At 35.3% G+C, this 26906-nt stretch overlaps 13 protein-coding genes across 20 annotated transcripts; 6 read left to right on the top strand and 7 right to left on the bottom strand.

The window, feature by feature from the left end:
• Positions 1 to 178: 178 nt before the first annotated feature.
• On the bottom strand, positions 179 to 5648 carry LOC116352014 (phosphoinositide 3-kinase regulatory subunit 4). The gene is made up of 14 exons (XM_031784189.1): positions 5408 to 5648; positions 4966 to 5317; positions 4746 to 4897; positions 4505 to 4663; positions 4221 to 4430; positions 3829 to 4153; positions 3572 to 3764; positions 2673 to 3487; positions 2197 to 2587; positions 1820 to 2114; positions 1121 to 1557; positions 867 to 1045; positions 599 to 774; positions 179 to 503 (listed from the first exon to the last, which is right to left on the bottom strand). The coding sequence occupies exons 1-14, from the start codon at positions 5503 to 5505 to the stop codon at positions 263 to 265; spliced, it is 4023 nt and encodes a 1340-aa protein (XP_031640049.1). The 5' UTR covers positions 5506 to 5648; the 3' UTR covers positions 179 to 262.
• An 88-nt stretch (positions 5649 to 5736) lies between these two features.
• Positions 5737 to 6651, top strand: LOC116352016 (flavin reductase (NADPH)). Its single transcript, XM_031784192.1, has 2 exons — positions 5737 to 5921; positions 5991 to 6651. Exons 1-2 carry the CDS (start codon positions 5846 to 5848, stop codon positions 6521 to 6523), a joined length of 609 nt encoding a protein of 202 aa, XP_031640052.1. The 5' UTR covers positions 5737 to 5845; the 3' UTR covers positions 6524 to 6651.
• Positions 6231 to 8466, bottom strand: LOC116352017 (N-alpha-acetyltransferase 80). Of its 5 annotated transcripts, XM_031784194.1 has the most exons (4): positions 8198 to 8466; positions 8037 to 8077; positions 7588 to 7639; positions 6231 to 7305 (listed from the first exon to the last, which is right to left on the bottom strand). In XM_031784194.1, exons 1-4 carry the CDS (start codon positions 8198 to 8200, stop codon positions 6796 to 6798), a joined length of 606 nt encoding a protein of 201 aa, XP_031640054.1. In that variant the 5' UTR covers positions 8201 to 8466; the 3' UTR covers positions 6231 to 6795. The 5 variants fall into 5 exon arrangements, 3 of the variants coding, with proteins under 3 accessions (XP_031640054.1, XP_031640055.1, XP_031640056.1); XR_004202245.1 differs by lacking the exon at positions 7588 to 7639 and having other exon boundaries at positions 7196 to 7305; XR_004202246.1 differs by lacking the exon at positions 7588 to 7639 and having other exon boundaries at positions 7244 to 7305; positions 8004 to 8077.
• On the top strand, positions 8022 to 9809 carry LOC116352015 (mediator of RNA polymerase II transcription subunit 6). Of its 2 annotated transcripts, none has more exons than XM_031784190.1 (5): positions 8022 to 8149; positions 8705 to 8921; positions 9012 to 9186; positions 9262 to 9367; positions 9450 to 9809. In XM_031784190.1, exons 2-5 carry the CDS (start codon positions 8725 to 8727, stop codon positions 9743 to 9745), a joined length of 774 nt encoding a protein of 257 aa, XP_031640050.1. In that variant the 5' UTR covers positions 8022 to 8149; positions 8705 to 8724; the 3' UTR covers positions 9746 to 9809. The 2 variants fall into 2 exon arrangements, with proteins under 2 accessions (XP_031640050.1, XP_031640051.1); XM_031784191.1 differs by lacking the exon at positions 8022 to 8149 and adding an exon at positions 8204 to 8536.
• A 12-nt stretch (positions 9810 to 9821) lies between these two features.
• Positions 9822 to 10568, bottom strand: LOC116352018. The gene is made up of 2 exons (XM_031784198.1): positions 10261 to 10568; positions 9822 to 10178 (listed from the first exon to the last, which is right to left on the bottom strand). The coding sequence occupies exons 1-2, from the start codon at positions 10402 to 10404 to the stop codon at positions 9918 to 9920; spliced, it is 405 nt and encodes a 134-aa protein (XP_031640058.1). The 5' UTR covers positions 10405 to 10568; the 3' UTR covers positions 9822 to 9917.
• A 110-nt stretch (positions 10569 to 10678) lies between these two features.
• Positions 10679 to 13074, bottom strand: LOC116352305 (DNA polymerase alpha subunit B). The gene is made up of 6 exons (XM_031784802.1): positions 12841 to 13074; positions 12501 to 12760; positions 12351 to 12436; positions 11489 to 12277; positions 11191 to 11394; positions 10679 to 11118 (listed from the first exon to the last, which is right to left on the bottom strand). Exons 1-6 carry the CDS (start codon positions 12914 to 12916, stop codon positions 10773 to 10775), a joined length of 1761 nt encoding a protein of 586 aa, XP_031640662.1. The 5' UTR covers positions 12917 to 13074; the 3' UTR covers positions 10679 to 10772.
• Positions 13075 to 13145: 71 nt separating this feature from the next.
• On the top strand, positions 13146 to 14742 carry LOC116352327 (mitochondrial chaperone BCS1). The gene is made up of 2 exons (XM_031784836.1): positions 13146 to 13901; positions 13980 to 14742. The coding sequence occupies exons 1-2, from the start codon at positions 13258 to 13260 to the stop codon at positions 14629 to 14631; spliced, it is 1296 nt and encodes a 431-aa protein (XP_031640696.1). The 5' UTR covers positions 13146 to 13257; the 3' UTR covers positions 14632 to 14742.
• Positions 14743 to 14842: 100 nt separating this feature from the next.
• On the top strand, positions 14843 to 15909 carry LOC116352662 (putative OPA3-like protein CG13603). Of its 2 annotated transcripts, XM_031785408.1 has the most exons (4): positions 14843 to 15070; positions 15152 to 15320; positions 15416 to 15702; positions 15767 to 15909. In XM_031785408.1, exons 1-4 carry the CDS (start codon positions 14929 to 14931, stop codon positions 15814 to 15816), a joined length of 648 nt encoding a protein of 215 aa, XP_031641268.1. In that variant the 5' UTR covers positions 14843 to 14928; the 3' UTR covers positions 15817 to 15909. The 2 variants fall into 2 exon arrangements, with proteins under 2 accessions (XP_031641268.1, XP_031641267.1); XM_031785407.1 differs by having other exon boundaries at positions 15416 to 15909.
• On the bottom strand, positions 15851 to 16903 carry LOC116352661. The gene has a single exon (XM_031785406.1). The coding sequence runs from the start codon at positions 16789 to 16791 to the stop codon at positions 15907 to 15909; it is 885 nt and encodes a 294-aa protein (XP_031641266.1). The 5' UTR covers positions 16792 to 16903; the 3' UTR covers positions 15851 to 15906.
• A 49-nt stretch (positions 16904 to 16952) lies between these two features.
• On the bottom strand, positions 16953 to 18367 carry LOC116352660 (JNK1/MAPK8-associated membrane protein). Its single transcript, XM_031785404.1, has 5 exons — positions 18013 to 18367; positions 17736 to 17948; positions 17506 to 17672; positions 17299 to 17433; positions 16953 to 17217 (listed from the first exon to the last, which is right to left on the bottom strand). Exons 1-5 carry the CDS (start codon positions 18279 to 18281, stop codon positions 17060 to 17062), a joined length of 942 nt encoding a protein of 313 aa, XP_031641264.1. The 5' UTR covers positions 18282 to 18367; the 3' UTR covers positions 16953 to 17059.
• An 87-nt stretch (positions 18368 to 18454) lies between these two features.
• Positions 18455 to 22031, top strand: LOC116352548 (dipeptidyl peptidase 3). Its single transcript, XM_031785235.1, has 9 exons — positions 18455 to 18718; positions 18978 to 19123; positions 19193 to 19345; positions 19422 to 19473; positions 19535 to 20087; positions 20153 to 20585; positions 20658 to 20843; positions 20954 to 21476; positions 21799 to 22031. Exons 1-9 carry the CDS (start codon positions 18601 to 18603, stop codon positions 21957 to 21959), a joined length of 2325 nt encoding a protein of 774 aa, XP_031641095.1. The 5' UTR covers positions 18455 to 18600; the 3' UTR covers positions 21960 to 22031.
• Positions 22032 to 22267: 236 nt separating this feature from the next.
• On the top strand, positions 22268 to 23846 carry LOC116352488 (tRNA modification GTPase MnmE). The gene is made up of 2 exons (XM_031785136.1): positions 22268 to 22385; positions 22439 to 23846. The coding sequence occupies exons 1-2, from the start codon at positions 22310 to 22312 to the stop codon at positions 23824 to 23826; spliced, it is 1464 nt and encodes a 487-aa protein (XP_031640996.1). The 5' UTR covers positions 22268 to 22309; the 3' UTR covers positions 23827 to 23846.
• A 68-nt stretch (positions 23847 to 23914) lies between these two features.
• On the bottom strand, positions 23915 to 26881 carry LOC116351988 (RNA-binding protein lark). 2 transcript variants are annotated; one of them, XM_031784151.1, is made up of 5 exons: positions 26539 to 26881; positions 25053 to 26002; positions 24601 to 24685; positions 24209 to 24374; positions 23915 to 24121 (listed from the first exon to the last, which is right to left on the bottom strand). In XM_031784151.1, the coding sequence occupies exons 2-5, from the start codon at positions 25707 to 25709 to the stop codon at positions 23995 to 23997; spliced, it is 1035 nt and encodes a 344-aa protein (XP_031640011.1). In that variant the 5' UTR covers positions 25710 to 26002; positions 26539 to 26881; the 3' UTR covers positions 23915 to 23994. The 2 variants fall into 2 exon arrangements, with proteins under 2 accessions (XP_031640011.1, XP_031640010.1); XM_031784150.1 differs by having other exon boundaries at positions 24209 to 24377; positions 26539 to 26877.
• Positions 26882 to 26906: the final 25 nt, after the last annotated feature.

Below are 26906 nucleotides of genomic sequence, written 5' to 3' on the forward strand. Positions count from 1 at the left end.
AAACGTACATTTTTGCTTCATTTTTGAATGGTACATTTCTTTTTCATATCAGAACACATATGATAAAACACTTGATAATGAGTCACAGGGCTTTCAGTTTCAAAAACCTTTTTCGTCGACAAATTGGTCTACTCGCTGAGAAAAAACAATTTAAAAAAATGATAAAAAAAACTATTTTATATCATTACTTAGCAATAGATTGATATTTTTCTTCCATTGAAGGAACAAACTTTATTTCATATTCATAACACATTAAACATATTTATTTCCATAGTTTGATCACGCCGTCTCTGCTTGAAGATATAAGTACGGGGTACTTTTGAGTTCGGCACAACAGTAAATCGGTTACAACATTATTATGTGATGGTAGAGGCATTTCGGGGCCCGATCTTGGTGAATAATCGTCTGATTTCATTGTATTTGTCAAACCCGATGCAATCGCATGCGATTTATTTTGCATTTGAACTTCATAGATAACTCGCGTTCCATCTATGAGTCTTGAGCTACGAATTTGTAGAGCATAAATGTAATTTATTAAATTATATCATAGTCTTATTATTTGAATGGAATACAATATACACAAATTAAAGAGACTTACTCATAAGAGAAATTGGATCCAGTAGCGTAATCACGGCTAGCAGGTGCAATCATTGTGCAATTTGTTCGTGTATTTAGATCCCAATAACGTATACGTTGATCAGAACTGCCCGTAAATAGGACAGGTGATCGATCTACAATGCACGATACTATTCCACAGACACTTGACGTATTTTTCTAAAAAAAAGAAGAAACAAAACACAAAAAAATTGATTTATTTAAATTTTGAAAAAATTCTCGGGCACAAGACAATCAATTGAATAGCATACCGATTCTTTCGATAAAGGTGGTGCATTACTGGCCCATAATGCGGCTTGCCGATGACCGGTTTCAATATTCCACACTGAAACCTCATTATTTCCATGCGATGTGGATATCAACCATGACGATTCCGTTGGATGTGGAATTATTTTTCGTATACGTGTTGCAGATGGATGTTGGATTTTTGCTACGAATATAAAAGAAACGGTCAATTTTATGCAGTAAAAAAAATCAAGTCGAAAATTAGAAAGTTAATTCATACCGATTGGCAATTTAAAACGAAGATCCCAACAAATGTGATTGCCATGACTTGTGCCACTGGCCATCCATGAATGATTCGAATCGATACAAAATGTTGTGATAACACCTTGCTTGAGATCACTATTCAAACGCCATGCATTAGTTGGCATCCGAAGATCCCAGCAAATTATAGCACCGTATAATGTTGCATAAATAATCACACTTTGTGAATCTGGATCGAGTGGATGCATATCAACAACGGGCCCATCGTCGAAACCATTGTAGCCACCGGCATTTTGCACTAGATGTCTTGCTTGTTGTAGTGCCATTTTTGAAGAATTTGGATCAATTTGTAGTAGTAGCAAGGATCCGTCATTGCCAGCAACCGCTAACGATTGCCCAGAATCACAGGCTGCTATGGAATATATTGGAACGTTGGCCGAATACATTTGACGCGATCTAAATTGGAAATTTAAAAAGAAGAAAAAAATGCTCTATTACGCAATCAACCTTCACTTCCAATTAACATCATTCATTTGCGAAATTGTTGAAATCTGACGGAAATATCATTTTTCACATTCCGACAACACTTTTCCCTTCAAAACTTGAATGATTTGATTGAAAGATTTATTTTAAACTGAATAATTAATATAGAAGAAATCATGGTACACTCTACCCGCATTTCATTTGTTCGATAGAGTGTAAAATGCATTTGGCTTACTTATTGATGCTTTGATGACCATTCAATTTGTTGCAGTCGAATAAGCGTACGGTTCCGTCAGTGCTGGCGCTCGCAAAGAGTGACGAACTGGAACTGAGTGCTGTCAATTTCGTTACCGATGACTTGTGCTCATGAAGATGGGCAATCAATGTACCCTTTATACTGTGACCAGGTGGTATCATCGATGCACGTTTCAATGCTGCATTTGAATCACTGTTTGCATTCAGAATCACATATTGACCTTTTAATTTGTTATGCAACATATGCAGTTCATTTCGACAATCCGAACTGCGTTCTATTGTTTTCAAAGAAAAATGTCAACGTTTTAGAGAAAAATTCATTAAAATAAGAACTAGTGGTATGAATTTAGCTTTCACCTTGAATAAAATTCTTTTCGGGCATGCTGTATTCAACTAATGACGTCGACGGTGTATCATTGTAATGAGCACTCGAGCTCACTCCGGATGAATGATATTCACTCCCAGGTGACGTTGATTTATCGGAATGTGGATACATTCGTTGCCATTCTAAATTCGAACTGTCTGCATCCGATTTTCGATTCGATATCAATTGCTTTTTACTGTCGACCAGTACGAGCTCTTTTCCAATTTCTAATGTTGAATCAATGAAAATTTTTCCATTTGTTGAGTATTTATCAGCAGGAACTTTTTTAAGATATTTGTTCAGTTTTAGTATCGACGATTTCATTGATAAAATCTGTTTTTCTACGGTGTCAGTTAAACCTTCGCACGATATTCGTCGGAAGAACTAAAGTATAATGAAAAAATTAATAATTAAATTTATGGATTGGACTTTAGAGCATCATTAATACGTATGATAAGTAAAAACTCACGTTTCTTACGGGCGATGTCATTTCACAGTGTTGTGGAAGTGAGTCAATGGTGCTGTCGCGTGCTTTTTTCCGTTCTTCCAGCAACGTGAAGAACGATTCCAATTCCGTAAATCGAACAACACTGTCATAAATATTGCGTGGTATTGATGGTTGCAAACAGTCCATTAAAATTTCCGATTTTTCAACTTGAATTAATGGACACTTCAGATGATTGATGATGGCTGGCATAATTTTACACTGAACATCAATAGCTCCAAAAATCTCTGCTGCACTTGATATTAGGCCGCACACTTCGTGACGTATCCATAAATTTGGATGATTTAAATAGCAGGCACATTCTGTGATGAATTCAGACAATGCTGATTTTTGAATTAAGCCAAGTGTTGTCAGTGCTGTTGTTGCTCGAATCGCTTTGGCTATAACAAGTTCTTCGGAATCGGTTAGGCCTTGTTGTAGCAATGGAATTAAAATATCGGAACATTGCCAACCAACAAATGTTGCAACACCAATAATACTATCGAAAAATGAGCCGCGCAAATTTTTGTCCTCTTTGTCATTCAAAAACGTTATCATATGCGATAGAATCAAGTCATTTGCTTTTTGTCGACCAAAAAATACACATAATTTATTAATGCCACATTCCATGACCGTTTGCTTGACTATTGGCTGTGGATCGGTCAACAAATGGGACACAGTTTGATGTAGCATTTCATGTAACGTACTCAATTCGGCTTCATAACGGACCGTTGTCACATCTTGAGCGCTTATCAATTGAGTTTTGTCCAGGAAATAGAGTGCCGTCTCAGCAATATCGGCTATTTTGAACAAATTTCAATGGACATTGATTTAATTTGATTTAATTCAACTAAACTTAAATTGACGAAGAAAAGAGTACTCACCAACATTTCTAGCATATGCAATTCTCACCACAACCGAATTATCCATGGCCAATGGAGCGATTGACGGAAGAACATATTCGGGAAATATATTTGCATCGTTTCGTGGTGGATCTTTGACTAAGCGAATGCACATGGTCAATGTATCAAGTGCACTGACTCGCACTCGGGCTGCTGGATCATTGCATAAATGTAGCTATAATATAAAAATCAATTTGTTAATAGAACATTTCAATCGGAATCGAATTGGGACTACATACAATGTATGGTAGAATTCGGTCTAACACAGTTTCAGATGTTGTGTACATGGATAATTGTTGTAAAATTTCTAAGCAATGTATTTTCGTTTTACAATACTTTAGGCCTCGAATGCATGATGTGACCACAGCTGTTATTAAAATCAATCCATCGTCGTCGGGAATGGTTCGGTTTGTTTGTTCATTATTGGTCGGTAAAAATATATCAATAATTTGCTTGATATCAGAGTGAAGACGCATAATTTTATCATCAGGCGGTAGAATTTGAAGTGATGAAAACATTTGCATATACGATTGCAAAAATGTGTAAAAGTAATCGGGGAATAGTCTGCAAATTCAAATGTTTAAATTAAACCATTTACCGTACGAAACAATCAATTCTATAGCAATCTTACTTTCCACGTTGTTCGTCTAAGTAAACTTCAGCCGATTTACGATCGGTTGGATTACGGCTGATCATCGATGCGATTAAATTTCGCAAATTTTCATTGCCCAATTTGTCCAAGTGTTTAGTCACCAATTCTAAATCTCCTTTTCGATAAGCGAGCAACTGTGAAAATTCAAATGCTGCCGTTCCGTCGCTCCACAATTCCAAAAGTGCGCATCTGCATTGTATACGTTTTTTTAAATCATATTCACAAGGTTTTTTCTCTTATTAAAAATCAAATCATTATATTACCCAGCCGAAAAAATGTCCATTTCAGGCAAAAGATTTGCCGTATTATTTTGTTCGCTTGACTGTAGTCCGTCCATTATTGATGCTGAAAGTAGCGAACTACCACCGATTAGGATGCCACTTTTGGCATTGTTTGCATCGTTTGATAGTGATTTCACGAATCTGCAAAACCAAAAACCACACCAACAATGAAATGTATGACAATCAATTGAAACATATTGTGCGCAGCAAACATTGAACTGACCTTTCTGGTGCTACGTAACATGTTCGTCGTCGACTTGTGTCAAAGAAATACGTATAATCAGCTGGATTGTCTTCGGGCAAATATGTTGGTTTGAATGAAGCAAAGTCAGATAGCAAAATCCAATTCCATGATGTAATCAAAATATTTTCCAACTAAGTGGATAAAAAGAAATGGTTGTTCATTACTTTTGGTCTTATGTTTGTGTTTTTGTATAACTTACTTTAATATCACCATGGCAAATCTTTTGACGATGACATTGATGCAGTGCACACAACACTTGAAATGTGATCCATTTCTTTTCCAACGATGTTAGAAATGGTCGGGTCGAGACACGATCATAAAGGCTATGTTTTACGTATTCACGCATAACCAATGCCACTTTTTCGGTGACTTGAACACGTTGAAATGGCAAACAATTCACAGCGTTTGCTAATGATTTTTGTATGTACATAACACGATCTGCATGCGTTTCTAATGGTAAACTCGGATCATGCTTAACAAATACTTTAATCACAATTAGCCCTTCATCCGAACGAACTCTGGCCACTTTAAAAAATCTCGTACTGCCCATGCTACAATTGAATTTTAATTCGAAAATTAGATATATTGCATCGATGTGGATCATTCAACTAAATAAAATTATAATTATTTAGCTAAATTACCTTGATTCATATTGTAAATCTGATTCAAATGACCCCATCAAATAATGTTCGACGGGATAAATTTGCGATGGAGCAATTCCAACCAAGTGATTGCCCATATTTAACTAATTTTCAATTGAATTCACTTTCGTATGTGTATAAATACAATCTATGACAAACCAAATGCTTTTGTTTTCTTTTTTTGCGTACTGTTTGCTTTATCATCTGTAGAAACAAAATGAGCCAATGAAAACAATGATGTTTTCTATTCTTTTTACGACATAAGCTCAGTGTGACAGCTGCAAATGTTGCTCAGTTTGACATTCAGTGTGTGTGTGTTGGTTTCAAACGATAAAGAAGAGTGCGTTTCATTTGATAAGATTTGGTTTGCACTCGAGAACATTCGATAATTGAAGAAAAATAAATCACTATTACTTACTTTATTATCTATCTGAAAAAATGGTGAACAAAGTTGCAATTTTCGGCGGAACTGGTATGACTGGCAAATGCGTTGTTGAATATGCATTGCAAAAAGGTGAGCAAATTTAAAGAAAACAAAACAATTCATCAAATAATTATGAAAAATGTATGATTTTATCAACAGGTCTTTCGGTTCGTTTGTTGTATCGCACCGAAGAAACCGTCGAACCATTCAAAGGCCGTGAAAAAGTTGAACTTGTCAAAGGTGATGTTACCAATCCACAAGATGTGGAAAATACCTTGAATGGAACCGATGGTGTAGTTGTTACACTTGGAACGCGTAACAAATTGGATCCAACAACTGTTATGTCTACCGGACTTACGAATATCATAAACGCAATGGAAAAAGTAAATTTACGCAAAATTTCTGTGTGTCTATCATCATTTTTATTTTGGGATCAGGCTAAAGTTCCCAAACAATTTGAACATTTGAATGCTGAACATAAGCGCATGTTGGATATCTTAAAAGCTACATCACTGGATTTTATTGCCATTTTGCCGCCACATATCGCCGATGAACCATCATCTGAGCACAAAATTCTTCACGATGAATCCCCCGGTCGTGTAATTTCCAAATTGGATTTGGCCAAATTTTTCGTTGATTCGTTGGATCAAACTGAACACTATGGCAAAGTTTGTGGCATCGCTAAAGTTTAATAGACCTTCAGAAAAATAATAATACATAGAATCATTGTTTTGTTTTATTTTGGTACATTGAGTTGCTTCCGTTTGTTTTTTTATATACAATTTTTCAAAATAAATTGTTGGTGATGAGCTTGAATTGATATGGTACATCTTTCACTTTAAATTGCAAAAATAAATTACTCTGGTTTTATGATATAAATAAATCTCTGATTGTTTGTCATAAACACACGTGCAATTGTGCATACACAATCGTCTTATATCTCTCGTCTTTATATCTCTTTAAATTATCTTAGCGATTTTTTCATATAGGTTTTTCGTAAATTACTTAAACATGGTAATGTACAGTTTCGTGGCCCAAACATATTAACTGGCGGGCATATAATGTAATTTAATTTCTGATAGAATCCAACCTGATCAATTGTACTTAAATAAATGGTATCGAGTAAAAGAAATTCACGGCAATAGTCTTCAGCATATTTCATAATCAATTTACCGAGACCTTGACCTCGAAGCTTTCGATCCACAACCACTGATTCAATGAAACAACAACGCATATTCGAATGTATAGCGCTTATTTTCAAATGAGCCAATACGGTTTGATTGTGGTCTCTTGTTAGAACCAAACTAGTGGGCAATTGATCACACGATGCCTCCAATGATCGCATCCGTGCCACCTCACTGCGTGGCCATTCAGAATTTATCAATTTACAACATTGACCAATCAGTTCCGGGTGCTTGTGTATTGCAACCACATTGTACGAACCAAGGTAGGCAGTGTCGTTCGGTAAAAGTCCCTGAAAGCATAAAAAAATAGAATAACATTTTGGAATAAAATACAGAAACACCACACACACACGACGGATCGGATAACTAGAAACATATATTCACATCAACAAAAATGGCAACAACAGATAGGTTTTTCACTTTGCATTGGATACTTTGTATTCGATATATAAACACATAACACAGAGGAAGATTGAAGAGGAAATTTTCTCGATGGTTTGTTCCTGTCTGACTGACTCATTACTGACTGTTACATTTTTCAACACTTTTTTATACATGCAACTTGCACATACCAATTCTCGAATGCGTCTTCGTTTGAACTTTTTTACACATTTTTTCTGTTTACTGTTCTTCGTCGATCCAAACAAACGTTCCAAAAACCATTCAAATTGTTTAAGTAATATAATAAGAGAGAAATAGAAAAAAAAGAATATTAATCAGAATTTACCATATTTTAACCATTATTCAAAAAAGACACAATTGTTATAGATTATGAGCAAAAAAAAATTGTATGGAAAAGGAAAAAAATATTGGCACAAGAACAAATTCGGTACTTCCGAACTGAAACTACAAGGTAATTGAAGACAGCACACATTGTAAATAAACGAAAACATAAATCATCCATTTCACTCCATTCAACAAAGTGTTTTGAATACACATGCACTCACACACATACACACAACACACATAAATATATAGAAACGTTTACGGTATAAATTTGTTTGTTTGATGTGTGTCTTACACAAGCATTTTAACCGCAACCAAATCTGTCAAAATTCCAAACTGAAAGAAGCAGTGGATCCTTTTATAGTAATTCTTTTTTTTATAGAAAAGAAAATCGCTTTATCTTTTCGAGTGAGTATCAAATCAATTTGAATTTATTGTTTAAAAACAAAATAATACCATTTTGTGTGATTCTTATTGATGAACCCCTGATTGATTCGGAATTTTCGATGAAACAATGAATCGAAGAATTGAAACAATGCACTGACAATGATACACAATTTCGTGTCCGAAGTATTTACAGTGGGTTTCTTTGCTTATTGTCTGAACTGTTATTATGATTTAAAAAAAAAAAAACGATGTTCGACCCGCAGCCAGTCGGTTGCGATATTAAGCAAATAACCCACAAGTAGGAAGCTCAACGTTTGTTTCCGTCAAAACTATTTTTGAGAATTCATACATCTGAAATACCGCAGTATCGTAATCGAACAACAACACACAAGCTATATCAAGCTCAAGGTTTCTTCATTTTCATTTTCATGGTTAAGGCGTTTTTATATATATATGTGGATTTATGTGTGTACATATATAAATATATACAGAGGCGTACGTGTGGATTTTGGTTAGATGTGTAGCAAACAAAAACTATTTTTAACGTCAATCGCACACATCTCCGTATCATTTCAGATTAATAGGCTCATCGAAAAATGATGCATTCGCGTCTAAATGTACCACTGTCACAAGAAAACCCGTTGTGGTTATCTTGGCATGATTCAGCATGGATTGCCGTCCTGAATCCAACCAATGTCATGGATTATTTCATGGAGAAATCAAATCCATTCTATGATCGTACGTGCAACAATGAAATTGTAAAAATGCAACGTCAAAGCTTTGAACATTTAAAGTGAGTGGATTTTATAAAATTTGATAAAACACCTTTCCAACTAGGACATTTTTACGAACAATCGATTTTCTTTTATTTTTCATATGACAGCAATATGGTTGGAGTGGAATATATTTTATTGCATGTTCAAGATCCAATTTTGTATGTGATACGAAAGCAGCATCGTCATTCACCAAAAGAAGCAACTCCAATGGCTGACTACTACATAATTGCTGGAATTATTTACCAAGCACCCGATTTATCTAGTGTATTCAATTCTCGATTGGTGAATATTTATTTAAAAAACCAATCCAAAGAAATTCAATCTAAAATGATTTTAATTATTATCATCAATATTTAGCTATCGACTGTGCATCACTTACAAACTGCATTCGAAGAGGCGAGCTCATATTCACGTTACCACCCAAACAAAGGCTATACATGGGATTTTGCGAGTAACAAAGCCTGTAATTATCAATTCTATCTAAATCGTTGTTTGTAAGAAGAGTTATGTAATGATTGTTTTTTTTTTTCAATTTATTGACGCAGTAACTGATAAATCAAAGGCGCAAATGAAGAAAGAACCCGAAAAAGCAAAAGAAGAGCCAAGTTCGATGTTCCAACGACAACGAGTCGATATGCTGTTGGGTGAACTTATGCGAAAGTTTCCACTACCAATGTTACCCAATCCGAATGCCCCGCCAACGGCAGCATCCGACCAGCAACCACAACGACCTGATTTAAAAGAAACAAATCCAAATAGCATTGTCACAAACACAACAGCGAATACCAATGGCAATAATCAAAATGGTGAATTTAAACCGCCCGAAAAGCGAGCCAAATGAATATCACTCATAGTTTATAATTTTATTTTCAAATATACGTCTTTTTTATTTACCAAAAGAAAGAAAAATCTGTGTCTGTGTTTTTTAGTCTATATTCTAGAATACGTGGTTTTTTGTCTGCATTTATGAGAAATAATAATTATGATTAAAACTAAAATGAAAAACTAAATAGCTAACAGATCGGCCTTTCGCTGCCGTTTTTATTATTATCATCGCTATTGGTTGTGGAATTTTGACGTGTCGATTCAGTCCCCGTCGTCGCCGACGCCGTGCTCGTCGTCGTCGTCGTCGTTGTTCGAGCTATTCTTGTTGAATTGGAGTTGGTAAAGACGTGCTCATGTTGTTTCAACTTAAGCATTAACTCATGATGTTGTTCTACACGATCCATACATGACTGGCAAATTGTTTTCGGTAACAGATCATTTGGCTTTATCTGTGTATGCAATTAAGTATAGAAAAGAAACAAATAATCATATACGATTTATTTGAATTGGTTTTTTGATTTAAGAACTCACTGTTACAGGTAAATAGGCATTTATTTTTCTGGCCAAATCGTGTTTTTGTCCCTGATCTCCATAAATATGAATTACAGTTCGATGCATCTCCGAACATAGACGACACAGAAAGCCAGCAATACGCGCTGCATCAATACTTCCCATTTTTATGGTCTACAGTTAAATAAATTTATTGATGCTAACAATTTTATATTCACTTGATTTCCTAACACTTCGCTTGGATCTACGTTCCTATTTTTTTGTTTTGATTGTTCGTATTAAAAGTATACCATCTTTATTTACACCATTTATTATTTTTCATAGTGTCATGTATGTGTATGCATGTCATATGCTTTGTTCCGGTTAAAAATGAGTAGACAAAAATGAACCGCAACTTTGTACCCGTTTGTACCGCTTCAATGTGTCGTAATTCAATTAATTCGTTTTTGATGATTTATTTGCGCATAAAGAGATGATGATACATTTAGAATTACAATTATTATTATGTTAATTTTTTTTATTAAATAATATATTTAAACTTTCATAATTTGACAGGCAATGATATTGTTCAACGATGTTGTGTCGTCGTTGGCCGGTGTTACGACAAGTCGACTGAATGTTCCATTTGTTGAGCTTTGATTGTCCCACATTGAGCCTGGATTGAGTATCAAACAACCATTCGAACCATCTTTTACTTCTCTGGCAAAGCATTTAACGTCGCTTTTTAAAATCAAAATATTCGGAACAATGGACAATGTAGCAAACTCCTTCACCAAACCACTGTCCACACTCACTTTTTCTGATGGCGGATTCAATGGATAAAATGACGCTTGATTGAATAAATAGCTTGCCACTCGTTTCACTTTGTCACCAGCATTTCTGCGATAATTAAAAATGGGATTTTTTTTTTAATCAGTAAAATCTTTCACCGTGAACCAATTACACACTTACACAGCAATTTCGGCATCTGTAATATGACTGTAAATATCGGTGGCTGTCATACCAATTGTAACTCCATTCAATTTTATGATACATGGATCTGGTAGGAATGTTACATTTTTATATGGGCTGCTGTGTGCATATGGTGCCGTTGGATAAATAAACGTGCTGTGCGCGTCTTGGCTGGATGAAACAATAAACACTTCCGTGTCGCAGCTAAAATATTTTTAAAAAAACAACCAAGTATTTCGTATTGATAAATCAGATTTCGAGAAATGGATGTTGAAAAGTTCAAATCAAAGAAATTTACCCAACGCTATTGACGATGCCAGAAATCATCGTTTCAAAGAAATGTGTCTCCAGTGGCACTTTCATTGTACCGTCTAGTAAATTTGGATGATCAGCATCCAAAAATGGTCCCAGCAAAATTAAAATGTCTGGCTTATGTTGTTTGCAATATGCAAGAAGTTCATTCAATGGTTCGTAAATTAGATCGGTTTTCGATGTAAACGGTCCGGATGCAACAATAATATTTAGATTTTCTGTCACTTGTGGTGTCCGTGAGTACGTTAAATTTCGTTCGCCGATAATTTCGTCGACAAAAAACGAATCATTACGTGGATTAGTGCCTTGCACAAATACCGTTTGGCCCGGAAACAGTGAGAAACCTTTCATTCGATCAAAATGCAATCGATATGGTCGTAACGTTATTTCATCGGCTCCAATTAACATGGTTGAATATAGACCCAGTCGATCATCACTATCCGAACAAATGCGACCAACGCATCTCATAACACCCTGTGACGATGCACTATATTCGAAGGCCTCTTTGTACAAATCGTTTCCGTACTTATCGGAATGTTCTTTGATTAGCTTGGCACAAATCTCTTCACCAATATCAAATATTCGATCGGCTGCAATGCTTGTCTTTTGCAATAAATTGTCATACATATAATGCTGATCAACGGCCAAATTGTCTGATATTCGTTCGCATTTTATTGTTTGCTTTCCCGAATTTACCCAATCGATTGATTTCATTAGCGCAGCTGAACCAAATGTGTACACAACTTTTCCAGTTCCGTCTTTTAATGTGGCTGATCTGTTAAAGGGAGACATTTTAAAAAATTTGGTGGTTTTTGGTCTTAATATTCGAATATTAATATTCGTCTTACATGGGCGATTCCATTGAAATTGATCCGCGGTCCTTCAGACTACTGACAGGTGTACTGATTCCACGTGATCGATTCAGCTTATTTGCCTGTTCAAATTTATCAAATTTTGTTAAAATAAGCCATTTTATACCGGCGAATGGATCAACTAACCTTTGGCGTAGTACAAACATAGGAACCCATTACATCGTTATCATCGCCATCGGAGCCAATTTCATCATACTCAAAAGTGTTGATATTTTGTTGTGTTTTTGCATTGCTCTTTGATTTGTAATTTGTTAATTCCTTTCGTTCGAAATCGTCAAGTAGCGATTCGGTTACTTCGGTACCTGCCTCAGTATTTACACTGAATGTCACATAAGTTTCCACAAAATCATTTGGAACAATCGAATAACTGATGCACAACTCGACGCCTATTCGACAACAAAAAAAAATACAATTGCAATAATAATTGTGAGTGAATCACTCAAAAATGATGTTTGTCACTTCTTACATCTTTCAGCCGACGATGGTGATATTTCGAATCCATATTCTTCAAAGTTTTCACATATTATTTGTGGTGTGGCCATGGTCAGATTTTCATCTATTATTTACAACACACAAATAAATTTGAATTTCTTCACTGACTATAAAATCGATGGAATTTGGTGTACGAGTGTCTTCATTGGATTAAGCTTGTTTTTAACCATCTGACTAATGAAATTTGGCGCGCAAATCATGACAGCTGCACGCATTGAATGAAACAATTGTGTGACTTTACGGTAATTTTCTCTTAAGTTAGGTTAGTTGTCTGTCAGTTGTCAAATCTTATATTGTTATAAAACGGTGTGAAATGTAATCGACCAACAGACCCAATTAGATTATTTTCAATATTTTCATTTGTTGAAAAATAAAAAAACCATTCAACAAGATGAGTATAAAAGATGTAGTTGCCGAATTGACATCAAATAATCTATTTACAGCTGGATTTGGTTTGTTCGGTGTTGGAGCTGGTGCTGCGCTATTGCGGAAAGGAATGCAAGGCGCATTCATTTTGTTTCGCCGTCATTATATGATAACATTGGAAGTTCCGTGCCGTGATAAATCATATCAATGGTTATTGCAGTGGATATCACAGAAAGGTGCACGAAAAACACAGCACTTGAGCGTTGAAACATCATTTGTTCAGAGAGACACTGGTCATGTTAGCACACAATATTCATTTATTCCAAGCATTGGAACACACGTCATGTTTTATCGAGGTCATTTGATTCGAGTAGAACGAACAAGACAACAAGCAACACTTGACATTCAAATGGGCATACCATTTGAAACGGTTGAATTGACCGCATTTGGACGAGATCGTAGCATCTATTTTAATATGCTGGAGGAAGCACGTGAAATGGCACTTAAATTTACCGAAGGAAAAACACTTTTGTATACAGCACTTGGTCCCGAATGGCGACAATTTGGTCAGCCAAGAAAACGAAGACCAATCTCATCGGTTGTGCTCGGTGAAAATATAACCGACCGAATTTTGGCCGATTGTCGTGATTTCATCAGCAATCCAAAATGGTATTCAGATCGATTATTCTCCGATTACTTATCGATTATTTTAAATTTTATTCTTTCCTTTTGTGATTCTCCCCTTAGGTATTCAGATAGAGGAATTCCATATCGTAGAGGCTACTTATTATATGGACCACCTGGATGTGGTAAATCATCATTCATCACTGCTTTGGCCGGTGAATTGGAGTTTAGTATATGTTTATTGAATTTAAGTGAACGTGGTTTAACCGACGATCGTCTAAATCAATTACTTAATAATGCACCCGAACGATCAATTATTCTGTTAGAAGACATTGATGCAGCATTTGTGTCACGTGAAGAGTCCTCGGCACAGCACGCTGCATTCGAAGGTTTGAATCGCGTCACATTCAGTGGACTGTTAAATTGTTTGGATGGTGTTGCATCAACCGAAGCACGAATCGTATTTATGACCACCAATTATTTGGAGCGATTAGATCCAGCATTGATTCGACCGGGTCGTATTGACTTTAAAGAATACATTGGATTCTGTGATCGTTATCAATTAGAGGAGATGTTCAAACGTTTCTATACCATAAACAATACGGATCAAGAAGAACCACAAACGCAACAAACACTACACAAACAATTTGCTGAAGCTGTTTTAGCCGTTGGCAAATCAGCAAGTCCAGCTCAAATTCAAGGATATTTTATGATGCACAAACTATCGAAACAAGAAGAAGTGATCGCCAATGTTCGACAAATATGGGATCCATAATTTATTGTTTATTTTATTTTACTTTTTCTATTTTTCAAATAGAAAACATTTTGTATAGAAAATGTAGACACTTGAGACCAAATAAATTATTGTAATTGTATAACCTCAAAACGTACATATTTTAAAAAGTTGCGGTTCAAATATTACCGTAACTCACATACATATGAAAGACAGCATTTTTTGCACGGTATTTGTTTATTTGATAGCTGTTTGCGAAATGTCAAAAAGTTTAGCATGACGGACGAATAAGTGTAACAATTTTTATTGATCATAGAGAAATTCTAGGTAAATTAGATCATGGTTGTCGGAGCATTTCCAGCTGTTAAGCTTGCGGTGCTTGCATTCAAGCAACTCAGCAAGCCAATTGCAAATATTATGAAAGAACGAGCCAAGAGTCATCCATTCTTTCGCAAATATATTTGCATGCCCCCAGCTCAATGTAAGCGAAATTATGAGAGATTCACACATCATTTTATGAAAAACACTTTTATTTTCATTTTTCTAATATTCTTCTCAACAGTTTACAATTGGGTGGAAGTTCAAACCAGAATGTGGGTATTGAATTTGGGTAAACCAGTCAAAATACCCCAATTAAATGAAACTCAAGCCATTGAATTAGGTGCAAATTTACTTGGTGAAACAATTATATACTCAATCGGTGCTGGTTTATTGATATTTGAATATAAACGGTACGTTCATTTTAAAAGAAATATTCTAATAAGAATGTTGATTGAAGCAATCGTATCCATTACATGCCCGAAATAATGTCCTTTTCCATTCACAGGCAATCGAATAAGGAAACTGCTAGAGAAGAAATGGCCATCGAGGAACAACGTGAACTTCAATTTACACTTCAAGAGTTGGCCTTGAATATTGAGCGTCAGGATGCACAAATTCGACATCTACAACGAACTGTAGCCGAACTAGAGTCTCGAACATGGTTACCAAAGATTAAAATTCTAGGCACAAATAAGGACGATGACGATGATAACAAACCACCTGAACCAACGCCACCTCCACCAACACCACCAATACCAACGCCTCAACTTGAAACGGCTGGTGAAACAAGTGGTAACTACAATCCTGGACTTCTCCTTAAATCATTAGATCTTATTGAAAATGAGATTTTTTATAGCCCAAGCAAAAGCGACACCGGCGGTCATCAAATCATCCACGAAGCATTAGTATATTTAAAATTGTATTAAATGAAAGTACACAATTTGAATTGTAAATAATTAAGCGAGTTTTATTGAATAAAATTATGCAATTAATTTGTTATGCGAACATATTTTTGATCATTTTTTTATAGTTTTGATCCGATTGTTTTAGCTTTCCAGTAATATTGTTGTACAATAGCTGGCATTCTTTTTTATCTTTGTAGTTAATACGTTCGATTGTTTGCTTTGCATCGTCCAATCGACCAAGTAAGTAGAGAGCGTTTGCACGTCGATAAATGTGTTTGTCCGTAACATTTTCGGGACGTTCGGCAAATTCCATGACATGAGCCGCTTCATCGTAACGTTCCTGTTTAATCAAACATGCACTGATATTTGATAGAATTGTTTCAAGCAATTCTCGTAATTTTTCCGGATCGCCTTCAACCATGCCCATGTCACGTTCACCCAACGTTTCAAATGGTTCGCATGAAATTAAAATCTTGGCTGCCTTATTGAAATAATAATGTGCAAACAATGGATATTGTTTATACATTTTTACACCATTCTCTTTGTAATGTAGTGCAATTGCCATGATTTCCGGTAACTTTCGGGCATACATGTACCCGCGGAATTCAACTCGAATCAATCGCATGACAAAACTGATGTAGTCTCCTGATTTGGTTTTAATCGAACAACAACTCGTTTCTCCAATTAACATTTGCTTCAAAAACAACTCCACATAACAGTCAATCGGTGTAAGGCCATTTGATAATGTAATCCAATAGTCAAGATTTCGTTGTTCATCGCGTAAATATTCAGTTGCATGATGGTCTTTGAGGCCATTCAATTCGGTTATAGCAACACTACATTTTGATAAATCATTTGCTTTTGTTGTTGATTGGAATTTAAACGAAATCAACTGTTTACGAAGTCCCTTCTTCTCATCAATCCACTCTTTTTCAATAGGATATTGTCCAACAATTTTCGGCTCGTTTTCTGCCATATTTTCATCGAATTATTTTTTATTTTTTATTTTACCTATATTATGAATGTACAATGTTTGCCATTTGACAGATTCGAATCAAAACAACAGTAAATGTTTATAAAATTTGCCAATAACCTCGAAATATTGCGATGCAGTCTTCAAGTGTTGCCAGATGCAAATGTTTTCTTTTTTACTTTTATTTTCAAATTAATTTGATTTCGTTCATTTTTGTTGAATTTCTTAATTTCACAAAACTTAACATAACATAAAAAATATATGATATAAATTAATGATTTCGGTCATCTCGATCCCGATATCCTGACGGATCGGTGAATTTCACAGTGAATATATAAAAGAGAGCGGGAAGCGGCACCATTACGAGTAAAATCACATTGCTTGCTGTTAATGACATTATTCCATAGGCCAATATCAACCAATGTCCAACTGAAATTCCCAGGTGAACAATACGATTAGAATGAAATGTTAAATCAATCATTTAAATGCCCATAGATAAAAATTGATTACCAATTATTATGCAATTCTTTGTCTCTGTAATTGATGTTAAAAATAACGATTTCATACTTTGATCGAGTTTCATTGAAAAATGAGCTGCATTTGATATCATCGATATGATTATACTCAAATATGGAAAGGCATAGTCTGAAATTGAATTTAATTATTGAAGTTACAAGATGAACAAAAAAAAAGTCACGATTAATGAATACAACGTACATATGAGTCCACCAATGATTGTATGAAAAAGTGCCAATATTGGAATGAAATACAATGCACTATAAACTGCCATCTTGCCTTTCTTTAAAAAGTATGCATTGAGTGTGGGCCGAACAAGCATCATCAAAACAATGCACAGCAAATAAAATACTAAGACCATCGTTTGCCTAAAAGAAACAAGATAAAAAAATCAACTTTGTAAGCAAAGAAGTGGCTGGAGTTTTACTTACAATGGATAGACCGCTTCTTGTGTGCAATACAATTTTTTCTCATAGTTTGGTGTTGGATTATGAAATAATGTGTACCAATCTGACAAACGATTTACGGTACATGAATGAATTTGCAGTGACCAATACGGTTCGTATATCAATAATGTTATTGTAGCTGATATAAGGACTTCAAAGAATGCGCTGAGATGCACGATGATTTCGCCTTTTGTGAAACTAAAATTATGAACAAATGATATGAATGAAACTGAATTTATTTTGAATGTTTTTTGCAACAAACCATCGTTCCTTTGCCGCCAAATCGATGAAAAACCAATGCAAAATCAGAGGCAGCATTGACATGAATCCCAAATACAACCAATCATATGTGGATGGATTGTTTTCACATGCCATACACTGACTGTATTCACTCATAATATTGACACGATAACCTCTTGGGCATGCACCACAAGGCACCTCATTCCAAGCAATCGATCCATTTATTGAGCCCGTAAATTGTCGACCACAATAAAGTCCGGGACATCTTGTTTTTGTGTCGGCCAGTGTCATTTCATTCGCTTGATTACGTTGAAATCCACACCAGATTCGATGAAAATGGTAAACAAAACACGACCAAGCAGCTGTCACACACTACATTATATCATTGTATAAAACTTTTATAACACTTTGAGCGCTGTGTATGCGAGTGTATAATTTTGACATTACATTCACTCTGCAGCAAACAACCGTATTCAATAGTCGTGACAATCTCACAAAATTGTCTTGTCATCCATTCGTTGAACGAGAGTTGAGTGGTATTTTATAGTGGTACATTCACATATCAACATTTTAATTGGAGAATCATCATCTCCGTTTTTCAACGAATTTAATGATTAGAGTGATTCGGGTGCTGAAAAATCAATTTGCTTACAATAAATGCACAACATTTTCATTATCAACATTTAAACATAGCCAACAATTGTCAAATCAGAAAAAATCAACCATTTGTAAGTGGATCATTTCACTTTTCTTTATTTTCCAAAAAAACTTTCTAAATTTCCATTTTTTTTTTAATTACAAAAAAAAATTGTGAGACGTATATGAGAATAATAAGGAACATCTCAGATTAAAATATTTTCGATTTTTTCGACGATTTGTTAGTTTTGGTACAATTTACCATTTTATACCCGGCAAATAACTTTCACTATGATTCATTGGCCAACTCATACAAAATATTTTAATTTTTTTTTTTTTTCAATTTTCAAGTTAAAACAATCATGGTCGGGGGCAATCCTGTCGATAAAACACACTTTGTTTTACCCAATAATCAGCCGGTCGGTGATTTAGAGTGTTCAACTGCCTTTAAGAATTTAACAGACAAAGAGAAGCTGTACGCCCACTACTTTAGTCAGGTAACACATAATCAAGCCTGTAAAAACTGTGAAGAACAAATTATGAACAAAATATGTTATGAATTAAAGGCATCATGGAACGGTGGCCTGGTGGCACTAATCCAATCCAGTCCGGAAGCTCCGTTAATTTTTTCCTTGTTGAATCGCATTTTCTCAACCGAACCAATTGAAGAGCTAAAAACTGCTGCACTGGCCGCTGGAGTCAGTGAAGATGACTTTACGGTAAATATGTCGTATTTATTTTGAAAATAAAAAAGAAGCACATACTCGGTATTTAATTTTAATGTTTGACTTTAAGGCATTTTTGGTTTATGCTTGCGGATTCTTTGCAAATGCTGGCAATTACAAAGGTAAGCTCATTTCATCGCGAGACTTTTAGATTGATTATTTTACCTTAAATATGTACAATAGGTATGGGCGACACAAAGTTCGTTCCAAATCTTGAGGCCGACCAATTTGAGGTGATAGTAAAATCAAGCCGAGCCTATAAAACGAAAACGGATGCTATAAGCAACTTGTGGACCAAGCTAAAAAGCCCCATTTTCCATTTGACTGATCGCACAAAAAGTTTGGGTCTAAGTGATAATGGTATCACGACCTATTTCTCCGACAATTGTACAAAAGAAGACTCGGATCGTGTTAATGAATGGCTGAAACTGAAAAAACTCGACGCTTACATTTGTCGAACCTTCAAGACTGAGGCCAACGGTCATAAGACCTACGAAATTAAATTGGCGTCCGTTGAACAAGGTGAATGTGAAGGCATTACTGTAGCACCTGAAGAGTACAAGGGTGATACGTTTGTCGTGACACGTGGTGATTATTCTCGCCTGTTGGCATTAGTTAATTCAAATCTTTCTCTTGCTAAGAAATATGCTGCCAATGACAATCAAATTCAAATGATTGATCAATATATAAAAAGTTTTGCTGAAGGTAGCTTGGATGCGCACAAAGAAGGCTCACGGTAAGGATTCCAAATAAGTAATTTAAATGCATGGTTTTAACTTTATTTTTTTTTTTAAATAATAGATACTGGATTAAGGATAAAGTGCCAGTTGTTGAGACGTATATTGGTTTCATTGAGACCTACCGTGATCCGGCTGGTATGAGAGGCGAATTCGAGGGCTTTGTTGCAATGGTGAACAAAGAAATGTCGGCCAAATTTGCAACGCTTGTGAAAAATGCCGAAAATTTAATTGCATTGCTGCCTTGGGATAAAGATTTCGAAAAAGATGATTATTTGAAGCCAGATTTTACATCACTTGAGGTACTAACATTTGCTGGCAGCGGAATTCCAGCCGGTATCAATATTCCGAATTACGACGAAATTCGACAAAACGAAGGTTTCAAAAATGTTTCGTTGGGCAATGTCATTGCCAATTATAATATTAAAGATTCCATTCCATTTTTATCGGAAGCAGATCAAACTTTAATGAAAAAGTACAAAGTTCGTGCATTTGAGGTGAGTCATCAGAATGATCCTTATATTAATTGATTAGTTAATGGAATATATTTTGATAAAAAATTTTTTTAGGTACAAGTCGGTCTTCATGAATTGCTCGGTCATGGAAGCGGAAAATTGTTGCGCATTGATGAAAATGGCAAATACAACTTTGATGCGGATACTGTAAAAAATCCGTTGACCAAACAGCTCATAAGCTCTTGGTATGAGCCAGGTGAATCATACGACTCGAAATTCGGTCCAATGGGATCATCTTATGTGAGTATTTCATAGTTGTTGTCTTTTTTTTAAGTGGCCATACTTTCACCTCTTTTTCATCACAACCGTTCATTCGTTTATATGACAATTTTTGAATGTATTTTTTACAGGAGGAATGCAGAGCTGAAGCAGTTGGACTGTATCTCAGTTTGAATCGTGATGTTTTGGGCATTTTCGGTATCACCGACGAACAAGAGATTGAAGACATTATTTATGTGAATTGGTTGTCTTTGATTTGGGCTGGTGTTGGCGTTTCAATGGAATTGTATAATCCAACCACCAAACAATGGTTGCAAGCACATTATCAAGCACGCTATGTAATAATGCAAGTTCTTTTGGAAGCTGGACAAGGTCTTATCAATATCGAAGAAACCGAAGAAGGAAAGAATTTGTTATTGACTGTCGATCGCACAAAAATTGGAACAGTTGGTCGTGATGCAATCAAAAATTTCTTATTGAAATTGCAAATCTATAAATCGACCGGTGACATTCAAAATGCATCCAAAATGTATAATCATTATTCGTCTGTATCCAATGACTCCGAACCATATACATGGGAAAAGTGGCGAGACATTATTTTGGCTCACAAAAAACCAAAAACCATTTTGGTACAAGCCAATACTGATGTTCAAGGTAATTCTACTTTTTCCTTTATTATCATAAGCAACCCGAGTGGAAAAAAGTGACTATAGTTAGCTAAATTCATTAATTTTAAAATTTTGTATGGAAAACAATCGACTATAGTTACTCAGTCAGTCAGGCGATTATTTTGGGACGTTTTGAATATCGGGTGCTATGATTATTGACAAGTATAGTTAACTAAAAACTAAGGTTGCTTGTTTTTAGAGTCAATAGTCAGTCAGTTTGTCCCAAAATAGTCAGTCACTTTTTATGTACACGGGAAAAGTTACGTACACAAAATTTATATATATGTAAAAATTTCGTTTGATTTCAGGTGAATTGGTAACATTGAAAACATATGAGGCATCGCTTCCGGGTTACATTGAATCATGGGTCGATCGTTTTCGTTCAAACAATGAAGTGTGCAACGCCCTTGAAGCCATTTGGGAAGAGGATAAAAAATATTTCCCATCTCTGATTGAAAACGGAAACTAAACTGTCCAAAATAAAACAATTATTTTTCATGCGTTTATTAATTTTAAATAAAAACACATTTCACGATTTCTATTTTTGATGTTTCGTAAACAAAATAAAAAAAAAACGAAATCGTGCAGTTTCAATAATAAATTATCATATTATTTTTGTGTGAACAGAATTATAAGACGTTCTTTCTCTAAAGATATATGAATCAATTGTACCAAAAGAGAAATTAGTTTGGTGGGGAAGTTTTGAATGAAGTATGCATTTGCATCACAAGATGGCGCTGTCATCTAAATTTTTTGATTTTGTTCTTGTCAAAACATTGATCTAACCTATTGTAACGAAATATTCGCACTCGGTTCAAAATGTTGATGGGAATTTCATATTTACTTACACCAATTAGACGTATTTCAAATACTACAATATTCGCTCTGTCATCAGGTAAAGTACATTGGTTCGCTTTAACCCAAATTTAATTGAATTATCTACTGCAGGATTTGGAAAATGTGGTGTTGCGGTCGTTCGTGTGTCTGGTCCAGAGACCAAAACAGCCATAACATCATTAACAAAGACTGTACCAAGTACAAAAAACCTGAAACCGAGATATGCATCCTTACGAAAATTATGGCATCCGAAAACAAATGATTTAATTGATAAAGGGCTTGTCCTATTTTTTCCCGCTCCACACAGTTTCACCGGCGAAGATTGCTGTGAATTTCAGGTGCACGGTAGTCCAGCTGTTGTGTCTGCAATTTGCGATGCACTAAATAGTATTGATGGTTTTCGGCCAGCATTGGCTGGTGAGTTTGCAAAGCGTGCCTTTCGAAACGAGAAATTGGACCTGATTGAAATTGAAGGTTTGGCCGATCTCATTCATGCCGAAACTGATATCCAACGAAAACAAGCACTGTTACAAGCTGACGGTGCATTATCAAGTGTATATGCTGAATGGCGACAAACATTATTACGAGCGGTTGCATGTTTTGAGGCATATATTGATTTTGCCGAAGATGACGATATCGAGCCCGAAACTATAAATCAAGTGCAAAGCGACGTTGATAAATTGATTAATGAAATAGAACGATTTCTAAACGATAGCCGAAAAGGTGAAATGCGAAGGAATGGTGTAAAAACGGCCATTCTTGGTGAGCCAAATGTTGGAAAAAGCAGCTTTATGAATCACATATGCCAAAAGCCAATTTCAATTGTGGCCAGTATTGAAGGTACAACACGTGACATTGTTGAATCATCATTCAATATTGCTGGTTTTCCTGTTGTAATTGCTGACACAGCTGGCTTACGGCATCACACACATGATCCGATTGAAAAAGAGGGCATACAGCGTGCAAAGCAATATGCAGCTGAAGCTGATTTAATCATATTAATAGTTGATGTAAATAAACTACTAGCGTCCGATATGAGTCTTCATGAATTTAAACGAAAACATCTGAATAAAATGGGAATTACCGAAGACAATGAGATTATGCAAAAAGAAATCATTGTTATTGCGAATAAATGTGATCTCGTTGATAAGACACCTGTAATGCAGGACAATGATATCGTTTTTGTGTCATGTACAGAAAATCATGGTATTGATGGTGCACTGAAAAAAATTGAAGAAACACTTCGACAATTGACCGACTATAGTCCATTGGGTTTGGCGCATGTGCCACCAAATGAACGGCATCGTCAATTCTTGGTGAAGTGTTTGCAACATTTGAGAGAATTCAAAACTTATTCGAGTTCGGATGGGTTTGATTTCTCCATTGCCGCCGTTTATCTACGTGAATCACAGCATCAATTGGAAAATATTTCAGGCAGAACAATTCACATTGAAGAAATGTATGATTTTATTTTTAAACAATTTTGCATAGGAAAATAAACAACATGTTAATCTTATAAGCCAAAATGTGTGTATTTTTTTTATCATTTATTCCATGGCTTGGTTTAATCTTTTAAATTTATAAATAAATATTTTTTTTTTTTTTTTTTTTAATTTTCTTTTATCATGTTCGCCTGTAATAATAATTCACTTTTGAATTAGACACCCTCAATATGGAGCATATCGGTAGGTTGGTGATTGTCCACGCATACCAGGACGACGATCAAATGAATCGAACGAATCTCTTGGCGGCCGTCGATCGTCAAATGAATCACGACTAAAATCTTCATAGTTACTGTTTGTTAAAGAATGAATCAAGTCACAGTTTAGTCAAAAAAAATTTTTTGGTCGAAATATAATTTTTTTTTTATTGTAAACAAACCCGAATCGTCCGAGCCCGTTGCTGGATCGTGGTGGTGTTCGTCTGCTAAACATAGATTCATATCCAGAACTGCTTCTCATTGAATTGCTTCCACTTAACCCACGCAAACCGCCTCCCAAGCTTGGAGGCATTGGCATTGGATCGCGTCTTCCCATTGGGATTCCACCTGCTTGAATATTATTAGAAAAACAATTAGATCCCAGCATGAATTGAAAATACACAGAGAGAAATATTTGAGTACGATAACTCGCACTTGCGTAAAAACAGAAAATAGAGTAAAATAGAGTGCACAACTCATTTTGAGGGGAGAGCATCTAGCTCTGCTAACACCGCACGTGCGAGTCACCGTACTCAAATATTTCTCTCTGTCCAATTTTATCTTTAAAAATTACCTCGCATTCCACTGTTACCCATTCCTGAGTATCGTCTGTCAAATAAGTCTCGGCCATCATCGTATCTATCATAATAATCGTAGTCCTGAACAAAAAAAAATTGAGTATGTTTTTTTTTTGTTAAATGATTATCCAAAGTAGCAATAAAATTATTAATAAAACGAATTCTCGTAAAATCAAAGTGCAGTATATATATAATATATGTAAGTTCTTTTAGAGGGACCGATATTTGATTTTAATTTAATGAGTATAATTATTGAATCGCGATTCATAAATTTTGAATAAATGTTTTTCTTAATTTTTTATACCGCTAGATTTGAACAAGTTCACGATAAAGACCGCGCTCAATGTGACACACAGAGAGAATGAGAGTGAGAGTTTTTAAGAGAGAGAAATATATATGGCGACGCGTCAACAAAGAATTCAGTCAAAATGAAAATTGAATAGGTTACCCGAAAGCGTTCATGTAAAAAGGGTGGTGGTGGTGGCGGAGGATACGGATCTCGCGAATATCGGTCACGAAAACTGCTGCCGCCGCGATCTGAGAACATTAACCGTGGGCATTCTTTGGACCAATGACCAGATCGGCCACATCGGTAGCACTGTTCTGGGTCTCCCATGCCCGGTTTTGGTCGAACGCGACTTGTTGATACTTGCACCTTAAGCGGTTGCCCATCAACCATTTTTCCATTTAGCTCGCGAATCACTTCGTTTACATCGCCGACGCAATCTAAATGCACAAAACCATAATTGCGTACGATATCACATTCGACGACTGTTCCGTATTTTGTAAATAGTTCACGAACTTCCGGCGCACGCATTTTATCTGTTAAATTGCCCACAAAAATTTTGGTGGTCGGTGTATTTGGCGCCCGACGACTTTTAGCCGCTTCGACTTTTATTGGATTGCCATTAACAACATAACCATTTAAATTTTGTATAGCATCACGACCCTCTTGTTCATTTTCCATGTGTACAAAGCCATAATTTTTAACGACATCACATTCCACGACAGTTCCATACTTTTCGAATAGCGGACGCAAATCCGCCGGCGACGTTTTCTCTTCAATATTACCGATGAATAGCTTAAACGTTCCAGTACCCGGCATTCTGAATCGTTTGTTCGTTTGTTCGTTCGTACGTTTCCAAAGTCGATTGAAACGATTGATCCGCGAATTTTCTTTGTTTGATTTGTATTTTTTGTTTTCGTTAAATTAACCGTGCGACTCGTACTAACGTTTGACTCGTAATTGATAGATCGTATGTTTTCGTTTTTGATTTGAATTGGTTACAAAGTTTTAGATTGTTGTATTCGTTTCCGAATGGTTTCAGGTTGCGACGCGAACTCGGTTTTGTTTTTTTTTTCTGTTTGTTTTAATTCGGTACTTTTTTTTTATGAAATCTGCACGAAATAAATGGACGCATATATATTTATATATGTATATGTCTTGATTTACTAATTCAGCAACTTTAAAATTCAAAATAAAAGAAAAATGTTTGTGGTTTTGGTTTTGCATTATTTGGTGAAAAATTTCCAGGAAAAATTTTTACAAAATTGCTTTACATGATCACAATTGAAAAAATTTAATTTGTCATTTCAGTTTGTCAAATTCCAACACATTTGCTACCATTGTCAACATTGATCTTCACGCATTTAATAAGCCATTACCAAGAAAATGTCGAACTTTTACGTTGTAAAAAAAATAAACGACATTTTTATGGTGACGAAAGGGAAAAAAAATTTCATCACATAATCGGTTCATTCTCTAACTTTTTTATTTAAATACAATTTATTCTTGTGCAAAATGGCGGTGCCGATAAAATGTAGACACGTAGTATCAAGTGTTACATCGATAAAAAATACATTTTTTTCTCGTAAATTTTTCACACACCAAAACAATTTTCAATGAAGTGCTTTAACAATATTTAACAACTTACAACTATCAATTAATTGATAAATATTTGGATTGCAATCAAGTTGAATCCACTTGAATAAGTATGGTGTGTAACCAAACTTTTAATGACGCCGGAATATTGTTCACTTTTCAGTAAAAGTATTTCGTTGTGCTGTACTGTTTCATTTCATCTCTCTTTTTGACGGATTCACATCGGACACCACACATAATCGTTTTATTGTTATGGCTGTTGTTTGATATATGTCTGAAAATTGGTGTTGCTAGTGTTTGTATATACAAACACAAGCGTACCATTTCAAGCACGCCAATTCCAGTGTTAACCACTGACTTTCGGAAATTCGATTTTTAATTTGAATTTAAAAAAAAAAAAATGAATTTTTCTAATTTAAT

This window comes from Contarinia nasturtii, unplaced genomic scaffold (assembly GCF_009176525.2).
Source record: "Contarinia nasturtii isolate CC-2019 unplaced genomic scaffold, AAFC_CNas_1.1 Cnas_scaffold_187, whole genome shotgun sequence".
NCBI classification, from domain to species: Eukaryota; Metazoa; Arthropoda; class Insecta; order Diptera; family Cecidomyiidae; genus Contarinia; species Contarinia nasturtii.